At 41.9% G+C, this 15,751-nt stretch overlaps 1 protein-coding gene and 1 long non-coding RNA gene across 4 annotated transcripts in view; one reads left to right on the top strand and one right to left on the bottom strand.

Annotated features, from left to right (window-relative positions):
- GABRG3 (gamma-aminobutyric acid type A receptor subunit gamma3) overlaps nt 1-10,206 on the top strand; it is a 286,521-nt gene extending 276,315 nt beyond the window's left edge. For 2 of the 3 annotated variants that reach the window (XM_083437965.1, XM_083437967.1), the window contains 4 exons: nt 1,369-1,521; nt 7,676-7,872; nt 9,228-9,257; nt 9,744-10,206. In XM_083437965.1, coding sequence (XP_083294091.1) covers nt 1,369-1,521; nt 7,676-7,872; nt 9,228-9,257; nt 9,744-10,022 — 659 coding nt within the window. In that variant the 3' untranslated portion in view covers nt 10,023-10,206. The remainder of the gene's footprint in view (nt 1-1,368; nt 1,522-7,675; nt 7,873-9,227; nt 9,258-9,743) is intronic. The other variant, XM_083437966.1, reaches the window with a different exon arrangement.
- LOC310676382 lies at nt 5,222-10,130 on the bottom strand. Its single transcript, XR_014510515.1, has 4 exons — nt 10,011-10,130; nt 7,733-7,850; nt 7,533-7,638; nt 5,222-5,364 (listed from the first exon to the last, which is right to left on the bottom strand). It is a non-coding gene; the product is annotated as an uncharacterized lncRNA (long non-coding RNA).
- Nucleotides 10,207-15,751: the final 5,545 nt, after the last annotated feature.

Here is a 15,751-nt window from a genome sequence, read left to right as displayed (position 1 = left end):
CACTTCATGTAAAGAGCTGCTTTGTCACATAATCAGAAAATACAAATTACATGTATTGCAAAAACTACACTGCATATTGTCTAAGCCTGGTGGATAAAACTCACTTTCTTTGACAACCTTCTGTTCGGTAATAAGGAATCAAGATTTCGAAATTAAGCCCACTCATTTCAAAGAAAGCTTACTTTCACATAGTCTCTCATTACAGTTCCGTTGCGTTAGACTATACTGTTGCACAACCTATTTGAATCCGTTGATTTAAAATTCATTTGCCTCTTAGAAGCTCCAGAGACGATAACAGAAAGCAGCACTTAGCAATTTCAAATATAAGGCCTAGGAGCCGGAGCAGACCCTTTGGGAGTTCCCAATGTGCCCTATGCCACCCACACCATTACAAAAACTATACAAATGGTGGCGTTATCGTCAAGGCTACTGTGGGGTGGGGTGGGGACTGAGGCATACATCTGTTCTGATAGCAACTTTGGAAAGGCACAGCAGTATTTTCCCTTAGGGTCCCAAGTCACATCAAGGACAATATGTATATACCTAATAACTTCAAATTATTGTATATTTGCTGTATAGTGGTACCTCAGGTTAAGAACTTAATTCATTCTGGAGGTCCGTTCTTAACTTGAAATGTTCTTAACATGAAGACCACTTTAGCTAATGGGGCCTCCCACTGCCGCCGCGTAATTTCTGTTCTCATCCTGAAGCAAAGTTCTTAACCTGAGGTACTATTTCTGGGTTAGCAGAGTCTGTAACCTGAAGCGTCTGTAACCCGAGGTACCACTGTACATGTTTCAGATTATATAAATTGCCATATTCAAATAGTTCACATTAGGGGTGGCTTGCCCATGAAGCAGAAGGAGGCATCTGCTTCGGCAGCAGATCTGGACCCCCTGGGAAGAGTGGTGGATTCACCCTATGCTGCTTCAGCCACCGCCACCTGCTCCTCCTCCTCTCCACCCTCCCCTTTCATTCCCAAGCTGATTTTCACTCCTCTGAACTGGTGGTGGTGCACTGCTATTTTGTAGTTTTCCTCAGGTGCCAGAATGTGTTGGGCGTTCCTTGTTTCAAATTTTAGATTCTGATTAACATAACGTTGATGTCAAATTAGGGGGAGTTGGGGTTTTTATAGTAAAAAAAAAAAAAATGTGGGTGTGGGCCCTGGAAAAATTTGGCTCTCCAGCCCCAGGTGATCTTGTCATCACTGATATAAAGGTATTCTCTATTCAAAGCACTGTGTCACCCATGAATGTTAACACTGTAAGTCATTACAGCAATGTTCTCTGTTTCCTTCTTCATGTGAGCAGACTCCCACTGGATTCTACAAGCCAGTTACCAAATTATACAATTTATTTATTCTTGCAGGTGATTATATAGTCATGACTATATACTTCGATTTAAGTAGAAGAATGGGATACTTCACTATTCAAACATACATTCCCTGTATATTAACAGTTGTCTTATCCTGGGTATCGTTTTGGATTAAAAAGGATGCCACACCAGCAAGAACAGCCCTAGGTAAGTTCTCAGAATTTTTTTGTGTGTGTGTCACGGTGGATGTGAATCCTGCCTATGTTCTTTGTCAGTAGAGAAACTCAATCTAATTTCCTGTGAACAATTGCTTCATGGCAAATATATATGTCAGAGAGAGAGAGAGAGAGAGATTGAGAAGTGGGGTGGGGGGAGAAAGAGACAGCTTGCATCCTGCAAATTTGGACAGTCTGTTCCTGCCTGAGTAGTTTAACCATCAATCCCTCTTCCTAGGGAACTCTGGGAATTGTAGCTTTGTGAGGGGAGTCTTCCTAAAAACTCTCAGCACCCTTAACAAACCACCATTTCCAGGACTTTTTAAAGTGGTAAAATAGGGATTTAATAGTATAGTGCAGATTAGAAAAGGGTTTCTTGGACTGCAAACTCTATCTTTCTCATTGTTTTTGAAGCTCCCTAAGAATTATCATACAACAGTGAATGGGTGTATGACTGGGAACCCAGTTGCCAGGTGATCACTACACAATTTCTCTAGCACTGCTACTGCTTTCACTGCCACACACCAGTTCCCTAGGCTATAGATACAATCAGTCGATATATTTCATACATCTATGGGCCAGGGCATTGCATTTTGGGTAACTTAAAATGGCAGGCAGCTGCCACAGGTGGGAGCTGAGCTTGGCACCACCACCAGCAGCAGCTGCTTCTGTAAAGCACCCAGACTCCTAGCAGATAGGCAATGAATGGTAGTGTGGCCAGGCTGGGTCAGTGAAGGGACCATTCAGGCACACAGGTCCCTTGACCAGGGACCAGTTTGGCCCAGTGCTGGTGCCAGACCTAGTTCAAAGTACAGTGGGACATGCAAAATGATGGTCACACTCACACAAACCCCAAATCCAAACCTTAGAAGAAAATGAAGTACTGTCACTGCTAATGGTGAGTTCAACCCCCTCCATCAAGAAAATGTTGGAGAATTTCTTCTCCCCCTAGGGAAATCCCCTATTGGTAAAAAACATCCCCACAATTTCTTTGCCCACAGATAGGGCACACCTCTAGTTTGGATTTGTTGTGGTTAACTATGCAAATGTATAGGTGCAGTCTCCTCCTTATGATATGACATTGTCCAGGTTATTAATCCAAGCTGCTAGGACTACCATTGCAAGGTATCCTGAATGCAATGTTCTAAGAACAAGTCCACACAGGCAGATGTGAATGAATGGGGCATGGCGGTAGATCCAACACAACAGGCAGAACTTTCAAATACTCCATCTCACCTCAAAGCACAATGAATGAGGTTTTTTCAATTCATCTACTCAGCTGTGAGTCATCAAACAATGAGAAATCAAAGTGAACCAACCTCAAGAGATTGGTCATGGTGAGGGAGATCAAGTAGACGGGAAAGGAATCCTGGTGCCCTTTATTACTTTACTGAACAGGTCGCGCTGTGAAAAGCACTACCATTGTTGTAGCGCGAAGTTATTAGGGGCAGTAGAAGGAGGACTCTGGACTGACTCAGAGCTCCTTTTCATGAACAGCGATGGCAGAGTAGTTACTGCATTTGGGTAACTGTGAGAAACCAGAGCCACAAGCAGACACAATTTTGAATCTGGACAAATCCCAAACCAATTGGTCCCAAACTAATTGCCCTTTCACATGGTCAGAAAGCACCACTATGCACAAACAGAGTTCTATATGCACACGCAACCATTATGCGACCACTCATGGCAGTTCACAAGCCCTGCAGCTGGCTTACCAAATTTTCATCTCCTCTACCAATGTCTAAGGGACGCGGGTGGCGCTGTGGGTTAAACCACAGAGGCTAGGACTTGCAGATCAGAAGGTCGGCAGTTCGAAAGCACGTCAAAGTGCAAGTAGATAAATAGGTACCGCTCCGGCGGGAAGGTAAACGGCGTTTCCGTGCGCTGCTCTGGTTCGCCAGAAGTGGCTTAGTCATGCTGGCCACATGACCCGGAAGCTGTCTGCGGACAAACGCCGGCTCCCTCGGCCTATAGAGTGAGATGAGCGCACAACCCCAGAGTCATCCGCGACTGGACCTAATAGTCAGGGGTCCCTTTACCTTTACCTTTTACCAATGTCTAGCTCAAATGCAACCATCCAGCAAGTCCCCACTGTTCCCAGTTTCTCCTCCTGCTGCTCATGCTTGCCTCTCCTTCCTGCGGAAGGACCATTTGTTGGTGGGGGAAGATTTCTTCCAGATAACACTGATATCCCACATGAACAATTTCCGCCACTTATTAGAAAAGCCAATATATGCAGATGGAGATTCTGCCTCCCTGTGGCTGCATCTTATCTGCAAAACAGTAAATCGGGGTGACTTAGTATGTGATCTTCAGATGTCTACTGCGCTATAGTCAGGAGTGATGGGAGCTGTCGTTCATAATATATAAGTCAAAGGGTAAAAAAAAAAAAATCACACAGGAGGAACAGATTTAAAAATGCAGCCATCGGATAGCATCAAAAGTATAACATCTGTAGTGTATGTCATGGGTTTTATTTCAAGGTAAAGAAGCAGAACTTGTGGCATTCCAGATGATGCTAAACAACTATGCCCACCACCCCTGCCAGTATGACCAATGGGCAGGAGTGATGGGAACTGTAGTCCAACAATTTCTGGAGGAATTCTGGTTATCTACCCCCATCAAAGATACTGATTTTCCAAGGGCTGCTAGTGTAATAGATATGCAAAAATTGCCACAAACACACAGTTCAGCATACATATATATTGGCTTACTTCTGGGTAATTATGTACAGAATTGCATGCTTATGCCCCATATAAAGCATGTTTCACAGATAGAAAAAGGGAAAGAGTTGTGTAACACTATCGGGGGACAAATATTAAAGCTTTGCTATTGCCACTACTGTAGTATTGAAGAGGTGGGATGAGAAACAGGCATTGCCAGTGCTTCCCCCCCCCCAAAAAAAAAATGTTTAGGGGTACTCTCATTTTCCTACTCATATTGAAATACTGCCCCTCTATGAGGCCAAACTTAGATCCACAAAATGTTTAGGGGTATGCGTACCCCTGCATCCCCCCCCCCCGAAAAAACCCACCGGGCATTACTAAATTTCTGTGTGTGCCCCCCCTACCCACTTTAGATTAGGCATAGTTGTGGAAATGAGAAATGATTGGGCACAGCTGTGAATAATATTTCTCTATCAAAAGTGTGATGAAATGATGACAGAGCATGCTCTTGAATTAGATCTCCACAATGCTCGACTTTCTATGGAAGAACAAAGATCGTGTAAATGTCAAGTGGTTTTTTAGCAGGCAGCAAAGCCCTCTGGCCCTGGCTTTCCACAAGCAGCTTGCTTATCACTGCAAACCTCTGTTATCAGTCTGATCAAAGGGAGGCATGGGTTAGAAGTTTAATCAGAGGATACTATTATCTTTTAAACATTTGAATGGTCAAGAGGAAATGAGGAGGTTAGGAAATATTTGGCTGCAGAGGTGCAAATCAGAATTCAAGGCTGCCCCAGGGGAGATATCTGCAGCAGATTTGTGGGACAGGGTAACGTCCTGGTAATCAAGATCCCATCCTCATCCAACAGCAGATATGTTAGCCATTAGGTCTTGGGAATCTTTTTGTAAGGAAATGTGCACCCTTCTTGTCCTGTTGACCTGAGTCAATAGATGAGATTTGAAACCTGGATTGAAATAGGGTCACCACATAATGAAATTGCAAACTTCAACACTGATCTACGAACCCTTCGTGCAAAAATCCAGACAGCATCTTGAGAACATTGCAGGCGAGGCTTGCATGCACACCCCTTCCCATCTCCTGTCTTTTGCATGTTCAGGGGAATGTCTGAATCCAGCTTGAAGTGTTGAAGCCCTTGCTGTCTGCCTCCCCCCTGCCTCAAGACAGTAGGAAAGGGGAGGTTGCTAGGGTGGGTTGCAGGATCAGGGTGAACACAGTCCTGCTCACCCTACTGAGATCACCTGTGGACAGGGTTGTGTTCACCCCAGTCCTGCTCTGAAGTATTTGATCAGGGGTCCTCATGCTTGCATGTGCCCTTAACTGATCACTTGAGGCATCCTTTCCTGCGTGTGGCCTGAATCAAATCACTGTATCTTTATTCCCCATCTGTAAAACAAGAGTGAGAACAATATGGATCCTGGGATCTGTGAGATGGCACACTAACCAATTAGTTGTTGCTGTTGTTTAGTCGTTTAGTCGCGTCCGACTCTTTGTGACCCCATGGACCAGAGCACGCCAGGCACTTCTGTCTTCCACTGCCTCACGCAGTTTGGTCAGATTCATGTTTGTAGCTTCGAGAACCTTTGTCTGCCTAGTTCTAGTCCTAGCACTAGTCCAGTGGTTCCCAATTTTTTTCAAGGCAGCACCCCCTTGGCTCCATAAACCCATCCCCAGTGCCCCCTAACCTGCCTATAAAAAGCATTATTCAAAATGGCGAACGCAATGAACCACTAAGGAAGATAATAAAACAAGAACATTCAAAACAGTAGCAATTATTTGCACATTTGCTCAAAATCCAGTTGAAACTATTTTGTTTGATTAATTCCACAAAGCTGGTGAACTTGAACCAGTGATTCCAGCTTTTTGAAGTCTAATTGTCATCTCCTGTGCCCCACTGCCACCCCCTTGGCTTTCAGTGCTCCCCTAAGTAATCCCACCACCCCCAGGGGGCAGTTCTGCTCACTTGGGGAGCTACTGTTCAAGTCCAATACTCGTAAGCACAACACTATGTGGTGTAATCCTGTACATACCCACTCAAAGGTAGGTCCCATTAAGTTCAGTGGAGCTTATTCCTGGGCAAATAGGGATAGAATGGCAGTCTAAAGGTCTTCTGTTAAAGCACCCATCCACTACTCCACTGTGGTCAGTTTCAGGCGAGCTTTTTTTTTAAAGCCATCAGTTCTGTTTGTTTCATAGTTGGGCATTTAAGTCTGAAAGTGGAAACCCTCCCAGGCGAAATAGAATGCCTGATTCCAAAAATACATTTGTTTACAATACAGCCAAAGGCTACCTGCTGAAAACATCCTTATGCCTCTATATCATTAATGTTAATTAGACAGAATGAATAGAGAGTCTCAGTGGGCCAAAAGCTCCCTGGGTGTAATTCCTATTAACCTCAGTTGAGATACATCTGAGAGAAATTTCGCTCAGTGAAATTAATTAGTGAAAATACCAGTGCTCTTGGCAGCTGCTCTTGGTGGTATGAAGAGAGGGCTTTATCCCCTTCAGCAAAGGTCTTAGTATGTGGTACGTTTTACGATGAAATAATGAAGATAATCAGAAAGTGGATAGGGAGTGGAGAAGAGAAATGGAAAATAATTCATTTTTTCTGGAGCTCTCAAATGATTTGATGAAGGTATAATTCTACAGTATAAGACACCTTGAGATATTCGGCATATGTCAGAAGCAAGCAACATAAGACATGTAGGATGTACCTGATCTGCTGAGGCTTTCCACCAGAAAACCACCTGTTGCTCTTTTTCTGTTTTAGTAACAGTGTAGCACCCACCCATTGTAATAAAGAGTTTTTCCAGTGGAACCACAAGAGCTCAGAAACTTGCTTTTTCTGTGCCTCCCCCTCTTCTGTTGAATAGCACTGCTGTTGAGATATCTGCGGGGGCCACTATTTGTACTGTCTGGAAACAACTGAAGACACTTTTCCCAAGTTGACAAGCTTCCCAAGCTAAATAAATGAGCCCTTGCTATGAGCATCCACTTGTTCTAGTTTTAGGCTTGTTTAAATATATTTGCTGTTTCATGGTTTTTAACTGTTTCTAATTATCTTATGTGCAAATCGCCTTGAGATGGTAGCTTAGGCAGCGACTGATAAATCAACAGTAATAGTAATCGATCGTTTGTAATCCAGCCGCACAATTTAGACTGTGCAGATTGGAAAGCCAATCAAAAAATGACCTTTGCTTACAAGTGGCACTGATTGTTTAAATAGAAAGGGGCAAATCCCTCCATTCTGTTCTGTTTTGGCTCCACACTGATCTGCTTTTCTTTTCTTTACACACACACACACACACAAAGAAGTCCTACCAAACTATATTGCGACTTGTGAAGCCCATGAAGAATGGAGTCATCTTTCTTCAACAAGGGAACGATAATTGAATCACAGTTCTGTTCTGCATCTGGGTGTGTTTTCCTTTCAAAAACATGAAAAGACATGCTTTCATTTGCAGGTATCACCACCGTATTAACCATGACCACTCTCAGCACCATTGCAAGAAACTCCTTACCCCGTGTGTCCTACGTCACTGCCATGGACCTCTTTGTGACTGTGTGCTTCTTATTTGTGTTTGCCGCTCTGATGGAATATGCCACCCTCAACTACTACTCGAGTTGCAGGAAGCCACACTGCACAAAGAAGAAAAAGTCGGTAAGATGAGGTGGGGGAAGTGGGGAACCAAGCTTCTGAATTAACAGATGTTGAGTGGTATCCAACGTTTTCACACCTCTGCAACATGCAGGAAATATTATGCAATTTTCCAAATTATTATGATAGTGCTTCTGTGCTGTTTTCCGATGTTCCTTTAACCTGTTGCATTATGGAAATGTGGCTTTTCAACTGATGTGATAGCAGGTCACATTAAATTTCATTTGCACCAGTGAATGTGCTGTGACACAACCATGAGCATCACGGAACATAAGAAACCAGGGCGGAAGGTTGGCATGGAAGTGTTGCTCCACTTGTTGGTATAATAACAACTTGTACAATTCCCAGAGTGGTTTAACAGCCAATACCTCTTTCTGAGGAACGCTGGAGAAGTGTAGCTCTGTGAGGCATACAGAGGTCTCCTAACGACTCTCAAGACCTTTAGGAAACTACAGTCCCCCAATTTTTTTTTTGGGGGGGGGAATCCATGTCTGCTTTAAGTGGCACCACAGCTCTTTAAAAGGTGTGAAAGTGGCCCAAGAGAAGAATTGGAATACGGATTGCAACACAGTAGAACAGACGTCCCTCCAGATGTTTTGTTCTACAACTCCTATCCTCCCTTGGCCATGTTGACTGATGTGGATGAGAGTTGTAGTCCAGAACATCTGGCGGGCATAAAGTTGGTCAAATGCGGCAATTTTACTATTCACAAGAGCATAGAAGCTCTCTCTTCTGCTTTACACAGATCATATTGAAATTTTACAATGCCCACGGTTTTGTAGACTTGGCTTTATATATATATTTTTTACAAATAAAAAGGTATTGTGATCTTTTCCCCCCTCTAAGCCACAGGGGAAGGGTTAATATGTGCCTTTGCCTGCAGGCAGGACATTAATATGTAAAACTTTCAAGTAGCTCAGTGATGTATTCATCCTTCCCTGAAGTAGTGATATATATTTTTTCTTTAATGTTTTAATGCCATGGATGAATCATGGGGAGCACCCCCATGTCATTAAACATAACAGCCTGATTCATGACCCGTGAATCCCATTGATTTCAAATTAAGCTCACATTTTATTGCTTCCCGTTAAAACCCATGGAAGTGAAAAGGGCTTACTTTGGGCTGGATCTTGCCCACAGACAGGATCTGGACAATTCAGTTTAGATACAGAAAGTGAGGATCTTAGACATCTTATGGGATGTTTAAGATCCTCACGTTCTGTATCAAAACTCCCCTCCTCTTTAATATTTGAGAAACTGGCAAAAAACGTATAAACGTTTACACCATATAATGTGTATTCTCGTCATGTCATTTCTTCTGAGTTTTTCTTCTTATTCTCTGATTTCTTTTACTTGAGCTACCTGATGTCAGTTTCGGGCACATGATGGTGAGTACGGTTTTTAAACTTCTTTTTAAAAAATTAGTACAGCCTAAAATGTTGCTATGAATGGAAACATTTTCTTCTGCTTTCTTCTTCCCCTGAGCTTTATGAATGCAAATTGAAATAAAACTGAAGTAAATAAATGCTTCACCTTCATGCTTCTTTATACTTTGCCTTAATACAAAAACACAGGTTTTGATTCAACAAAAAGAATGTGTCTATTAACCTTAAGACTTTAGTTGTTTGTACTTGGCGCTAGCCCGCTGTGCAGCTTTTCACCATGCAGAGTTTATCCATGAAAGCTGTGGACATGGTACAGTTAAGCTGTACCATTCCTTCCTGAATGCTGAAGTGGTACAGTCCTAGGGGGATGTCTGCACTCTATGATTTCTCTGCTTGTCTAGACCAGCCCAAAGTATCTGCATGCTAAAACTCTGATGTCCCTCTAGTAGCCAAGGTACTATCTCTTCTGTCCTCTCTTTCCCCCCCTAGAACTATTCTGTGCTAGAGATGAGGCCTCCTCCTACAGTCATCGCATTGAATAATGCCATGTACTGGCAAGAATTTGAAGACAATTGTATCTATGAATGTCTGGATGGGAAGGACTGCCAGAGCTTTTTCTGCTGTTACGAAGAATGTAAATCCGGTTCATGGCGGAAAGGAAGGATACACATAGACATCTTAGAACTAGACTCTTATTCAAGGGTCTTCTTCCCTACATCATTCCTGCTGTTTAACTTGGTGTACTGGGTTGGATACCTCTATCTCTAGAAATGGTGAAGGAAACTGTGTTTTCACACTTCTTAGGGATGGAGAACATGTGGAAGATAAGGACCTGGCCAGTGTCATCGCACAGAGTAAAGGTCACCTTACGCTTTGTCATCAGAGAAAGAGAAGATTTTATTTACACCTTTGCCTGATAAAAACAAACAAAATAAAATATTCATTTCAAGTATGAGATTATTATTATTATTATTTTGCTAAGCACACCAGACACTATTGTATAACAAATGTTTGTTTATTGTTCCTACATAATGGAGGATTTGCTGGTGTGTTTTTTTCCTGGGTTACCACTTGCTACGTAGCGTTCAGGCAAGAAGGCTGAAGAAAAGTACTCATTCATACATTATTCCCACCAACTTTTAAATACATTCTGGGAGCAAATGTTTATTGGTGTGGACTATCTATGATGTTCATTGAAAAGCCACTGGTATTCGTTTCATGGGATTTATAATACTTTTGTCTTGGTTTTAATTTGAGGTTTTTTAAAAAAATGTATGATTGAATTGAAACCTAAACATTTGCTTCTCATGAATATAGAGGTGTTGGTGTTACTAATGTAGCACCCCTTTAATACAAGTTGTGAAATTAATCTGACTGGTTGAACACTGCAGGAAATTATTTCTAGAATAACGTACTTGAATCTTGATAAGGCTTAGCTTGTTTATGGTAGTGTAGCAGATTGTAGCTGATTGGGTGTACGGTTCACTATATAATAGCACTAGGAGGATGTGATTAATTGCAGGCTACCATTAAGTTTCTTCCATACATTAGAGTTTCTTTTTCATGGATATTTAGGAGTGAGGGAAAGCTACTGATCCAGCCTGTTTTGTTTCATTCTGCCCGTGCAGAATAAAACTCATGTACCTCAGAGTGCAATTCTATACCTGAGTTATGCTAGCTGACTGGACTTAGGAAGTGGCAAAAACACCACTCTGACAGTGGAGATGAGGTCACACCAACAGATGACCAACATAAATGTGAGTATAGAATTGCTCTGCTTATCACCATTCCATGTGAGCTCACATGTTATCCCTCACACATTCAAGGGTCCCCATTCATTCCATTGGAAAGCCCGAATCTGTATGTGCTATCCTTTGAGTTCATGAATTGGATAAGAATGGGGGGGAAGTGCTTGTTAGTGAGGGAATTCCACACACTTTGGAGTAGCAGCACTGGTAAGCATTCCTCTGTATTGGCACAACAGAAGCCTTATGTGTTCAAACAGGATTTTCTTGGGAAAGAAGTGAAATAATGCAGCTTCAGTTGTAATAAAGAGTGCATTTTGAAAAGTTATTATGGATGAAGAGATATTGGGATTTTTTAAAACTACTAATAGATTTTAAACTGGAAATGTGTTTTGTACTTTTGGTACACAGACATTAAATTGCTGAAAGTGTCACATTTTTTGTGTTGTGCAAACTGTTCATTATTGTGAAGCCCTTCATATCCCTTCCAAGAGTCCTGTATAAATGTGCCAAAATATCTACATTTTCTTTTTTAAAAGTTTTAAGTATTACTTCTGTCAAAAAAATTCCACCAACTTTGAATAGAATGGCATTTTCAAAAGTGTACTCTCAATACCATCAAATGCCTTTTTCTGTCAATTTGTACCCTTAATTTTGCTTATTCCAAAATGGATATGATTGCCTGTGGTGCACAGTTCATATTGTTCTATTTCTTTTCATTTTCTTCTGAAATTGGGAAGGCGAGAATGAGTCTCAAGAGCATGTGGGAAACAATAGTATGAGAAATATAGGAAATGGAATTTTCTTGATATTCTTTTTAAAGGAATGAATACTTAATTTGAAACACTGTAAAAAAATGTTTACTAAATTAAGTGAAGTTCTGACATGGAAGCAGAGAAAATTAAGGGAAGGGCCACAGCTCAGTGGTAGAGCATTGTGGTCATTTTGCATACAAAAGGTCCCAAGTTCAATGTGGCATCTTTTCAGGGTTTTACACAGGACCGACTCCCATGTGAAACCCTAGAGAACCATTAGCAGTCATGGGAAATGATACTTACTATTGGTCTGACTTGGTAAAAAATCAGCCTCCTATGTTTCTAATATGTTAAATGAATTCAGTTTTTGAGAGCAAAACTCCATCACAAGGATAGAGTGTAGTTTAACACGTACAATAGTCCTAATTATCTAGCTGGCTGGTTCAAGAATTTAGGAGTGAACTTCACTCTGTCCTAAGATACTCTGAAATATTTATCTTAGACCAAAATATTAATTTGTTTGGGTTATGCGACTGTTTTGTTTTTTAAAAAAAGAACCTCAAAAGACTTCAGCCCTCTCTTCTTATGTAGGGTTGTGGATGGGGAGGTGTTTTTGAGTTCAGTTCATATTTTTCTAAAAGCTGTGAAATGTAGAAGAGTCTACACATATGTGTACTAAAAGTCATGGACCTCTGGTAAGAACAACGTGAGCTATCATTGCAAAAACAAAGAAATAACAAAACACACCCCTGAATTGCTAACATAAGTATGAAAACCAAGCTAGTTATTGCCTAGCAACAGATCCTGCAAACACTCTATCCAATGAAAATCTGTGCATTTCAGTGGACCACATTAGATTCTGATCATTGGTAACTGCACTGAGCCTTTCTTTGAAAAAGTACAAAAATGTAATCCAGCTCCATGACCTTCAACAGGAAGTTAGACATTCATTTCTATAGGCGGGCGGTAGTGAAGCTGTGGCACTTCAGATATTGCTGGACTATAAGTCTCATCATCCTTAACCATAAACTATGCTGGCTGGGGCTGATGGGAGTTGAAATCCAACAGCAAATGTAGGGCCAAAGGCTTCTTAACTCTGTTATCGAAGGGGGAAAGCCACACTTTCCCCCCAATTACATAAAAATATGTAAACAGAACTCTCATTTTATAGGACAGTACTTTTATAGTCTAGAATTAGTTTTCTATGGGGATTCAGTCACAATACCGTGCCTTATCTGGACAATTAATTGTGTAATTAACAAACAACATCATTTGCGGCTTAAAATGCTCTTTTACCAAAGTACCTCATCTGATCAGAAGTGACTGATTTCCTAACTTTGGCCAAAAAAAACACCAACCTCACAGAACTCTTGGGCTGCCTGAGTGGTAAAGATTTTAACCCTGTGCCACACATTCATGCAAGACATTTATTCTATCTCATTGCAAAACAAGTGTGTTATGAAAATAGTGCAGACAATGCATCTACAGCCAACATTTCAGGGGTCTGAAAGTCTCTTAAACCAATTTTCTTAGGAAAATTGGCTTTCAATTTTCATCCTTCACCCTATGAATCATTGAGCATGGCAAATCTAAATTTGTACAGATACATAACCTGAGTGTTTCATATAACCAAATGTAGACAGGAATTCTCATCCTCAAAAATTCAACGATGCTTCCAAACACAGATGGAAGCCAATGATAGCATCTGGAGAGAATTAAACTACAGTGGTACCTCGGGATGGGATCCATTCCGGAGCCCCGTTCTCATCCTGAACGCAACGTAAGCCATGACGGCGTGTCTGCGCGTGCGCGGGTCGTGATTTGCTGCTTCCGCGCATGCGTGTGACGTCATTTTGAGCATCTGTGCATGCGCGAGTGGCGAAACCCAGAAGTAACGCGCTCCATTACTTCCGGGTTGCCGCGGAGCACAACTCGAACGTGCTCAACCCGAAGCGCATTCAACCCGAGGTATGACTGTACTATTTGCATTGAAATCAATGAAACTTGAAAATATTTATCTTTGGCAGGATCATGGTCATTCCTCCCCCCCAAAAAATCATGTAACTAAAAGTTCTATGGCATCGACCCTCTGAAAACAGTCATTGACTTGGTTTATGATATCATACTGGCATTTGTGTGGTAGACTGCTTATGAGATACGTTGAGGTCTTCCACTTTCATATGATCTAATGCTTCTTCATTGCCCTCGTTTCCACTTTGACCCATTGAATTTATTACTGATTCCTTTGCTTGCCTTCCAAATTCATGTGCCTGTATTTCTGGAACTAGATAGCTATTACATGGCTTGAGTACAGCAAGACTTTGGTGATCCGCCACAGCTTAAAATAAATTGTTCGCTTTAAACAATAATGCACCTAGAGAAACTAGATTCAGGTAAGTGATCAGTGAGCCAAACCCCACTTCCAACAAAACAGAACTCATATAAACATTGCCTATTTTCCTTGTATGTTATGAATTACCTCTGAAGAGGGCATCAAGCACAACAAAATCAGATGGAGACAAGCATGCAATTCACTTAATCTCATTGGGATCAGCATGAAGTAAAATGATTTGCAATTTGGGTATGCGGTGCCATAATTATAACAGCATGAGGATGCCCTCTTTAGAGAGTAATGGACAGTTCAAGGGCCTATGTAAGCTTCTCAGCTCTTCCCTACCATATTTCATGACTGTGCACTGTTGTGCTTGTGTTAGTTCTGGTAATTATTGTACACAAGAAGCCATGTCCAACCAACTCATATTCAAAGCTGACCCATTGAAATCAATGGGCTTCAGCTACTCCGATGTTTGATGTCACCCTGTGCCCCTGATAGGAACTTCCTCCAGTGAATGAAGTTTAGCCAATTGATCACCAGTGCTGGAGGACATGGAAACAACCACTTTCCCAGCCTTTCTTCTTTCCTAGGATGCATTCTTCAAGTAACTTATAGAGAGATGTATAAAAGCATACGGCCTTGAGCTAACTTTTGCCTTGATCTGCTTGTCCTAGAATTAAGCAAGGGCCACAGCTGACTTTGTGCCAGAATGTTGACTTTTGCCAGGGCTGAAACCATTTCTAGAATGGATCCAGGGATCCTGTTGTTTTCCAGAGCATTAGACCTGATCTAGAAATTGTAATGATAGAACGACAGCCAGTGGTTCGGGGGACTGTTTGAATGATGCTGCAGCCAGAGATTATTGAAAGTGAGCAGAAAAATGCCTCTGGAATGACATAGATGTAACATCATTTAAGCAGAGGCATAACAGGCTGTAACTATGGCAGGCTGTGAATCGCAACGCTGCTGCCATAAGCAGAGGTGCCCCCACCCCATTTCACTGTCTTAGCTGAAATGGGAAGGTGCTGCCCTCCCTGCACTACTGCTGCTCCAACACCAAAAGCCTCATTTTCAAGGGTCACATGGCAGCAGCAAGTGGAGCATCCGTGGGGGCACTGCCCCATGGTATTCCATCGCTGCTTCAGTGGGCGAATAAGCTAAAGGAAGAGCCCTACCCAAAGACCCTGATGGCAGTGCCACCTACACTATTTATCATAGGAAGATTGCCTCCCACAATGAAGCAAGCTTTTTTTAAAATACAAAAAACCGAGAACGGAGTAAAAAATGCTGCTCCACTTTCAGGGTTGACGTAGAGTAAATAGGGTTCAGCACTTAGAGCTCCAGCTTGCTGGATCCTACTGAAACAAAGATGCCTCTTTCAGCTTCCATGATCCATTCTAGTGATTTGGCCGAGTAAGAATATAAGACGAGCCTGCTGGATCAGGCTAGTGGTCCATTTAGTCCTGCTTCCTGTTTTCACAGTGGTCAACTAGATGGCTGGAGAAATAATAAATTATTATTATTATTAATATCCTGCCCTCCCCAGCCGAAGCCGGGCTCAGTAATGTTACTCCCTTCCCTGAAAATATTCAGTGGAAATAAATGTAGCAGTAATTTCACCCCATAACCCTATAAACATAACTGTGCAAGTCATTTATTTGG

The sequence above is a fragment of the Podarcis tiliguerta genome (genome assembly GCF_965153285.1).
Source record: "Podarcis tiliguerta genome assembly, chromosome: 4".
In the NCBI taxonomy this organism is placed as follows: Eukaryota; Metazoa; Chordata; class Lepidosauria; order Squamata; family Lacertidae; genus Podarcis; species Podarcis tiliguerta.
This window is presented reverse-complemented; position numbering and strand designations above follow the sequence as displayed.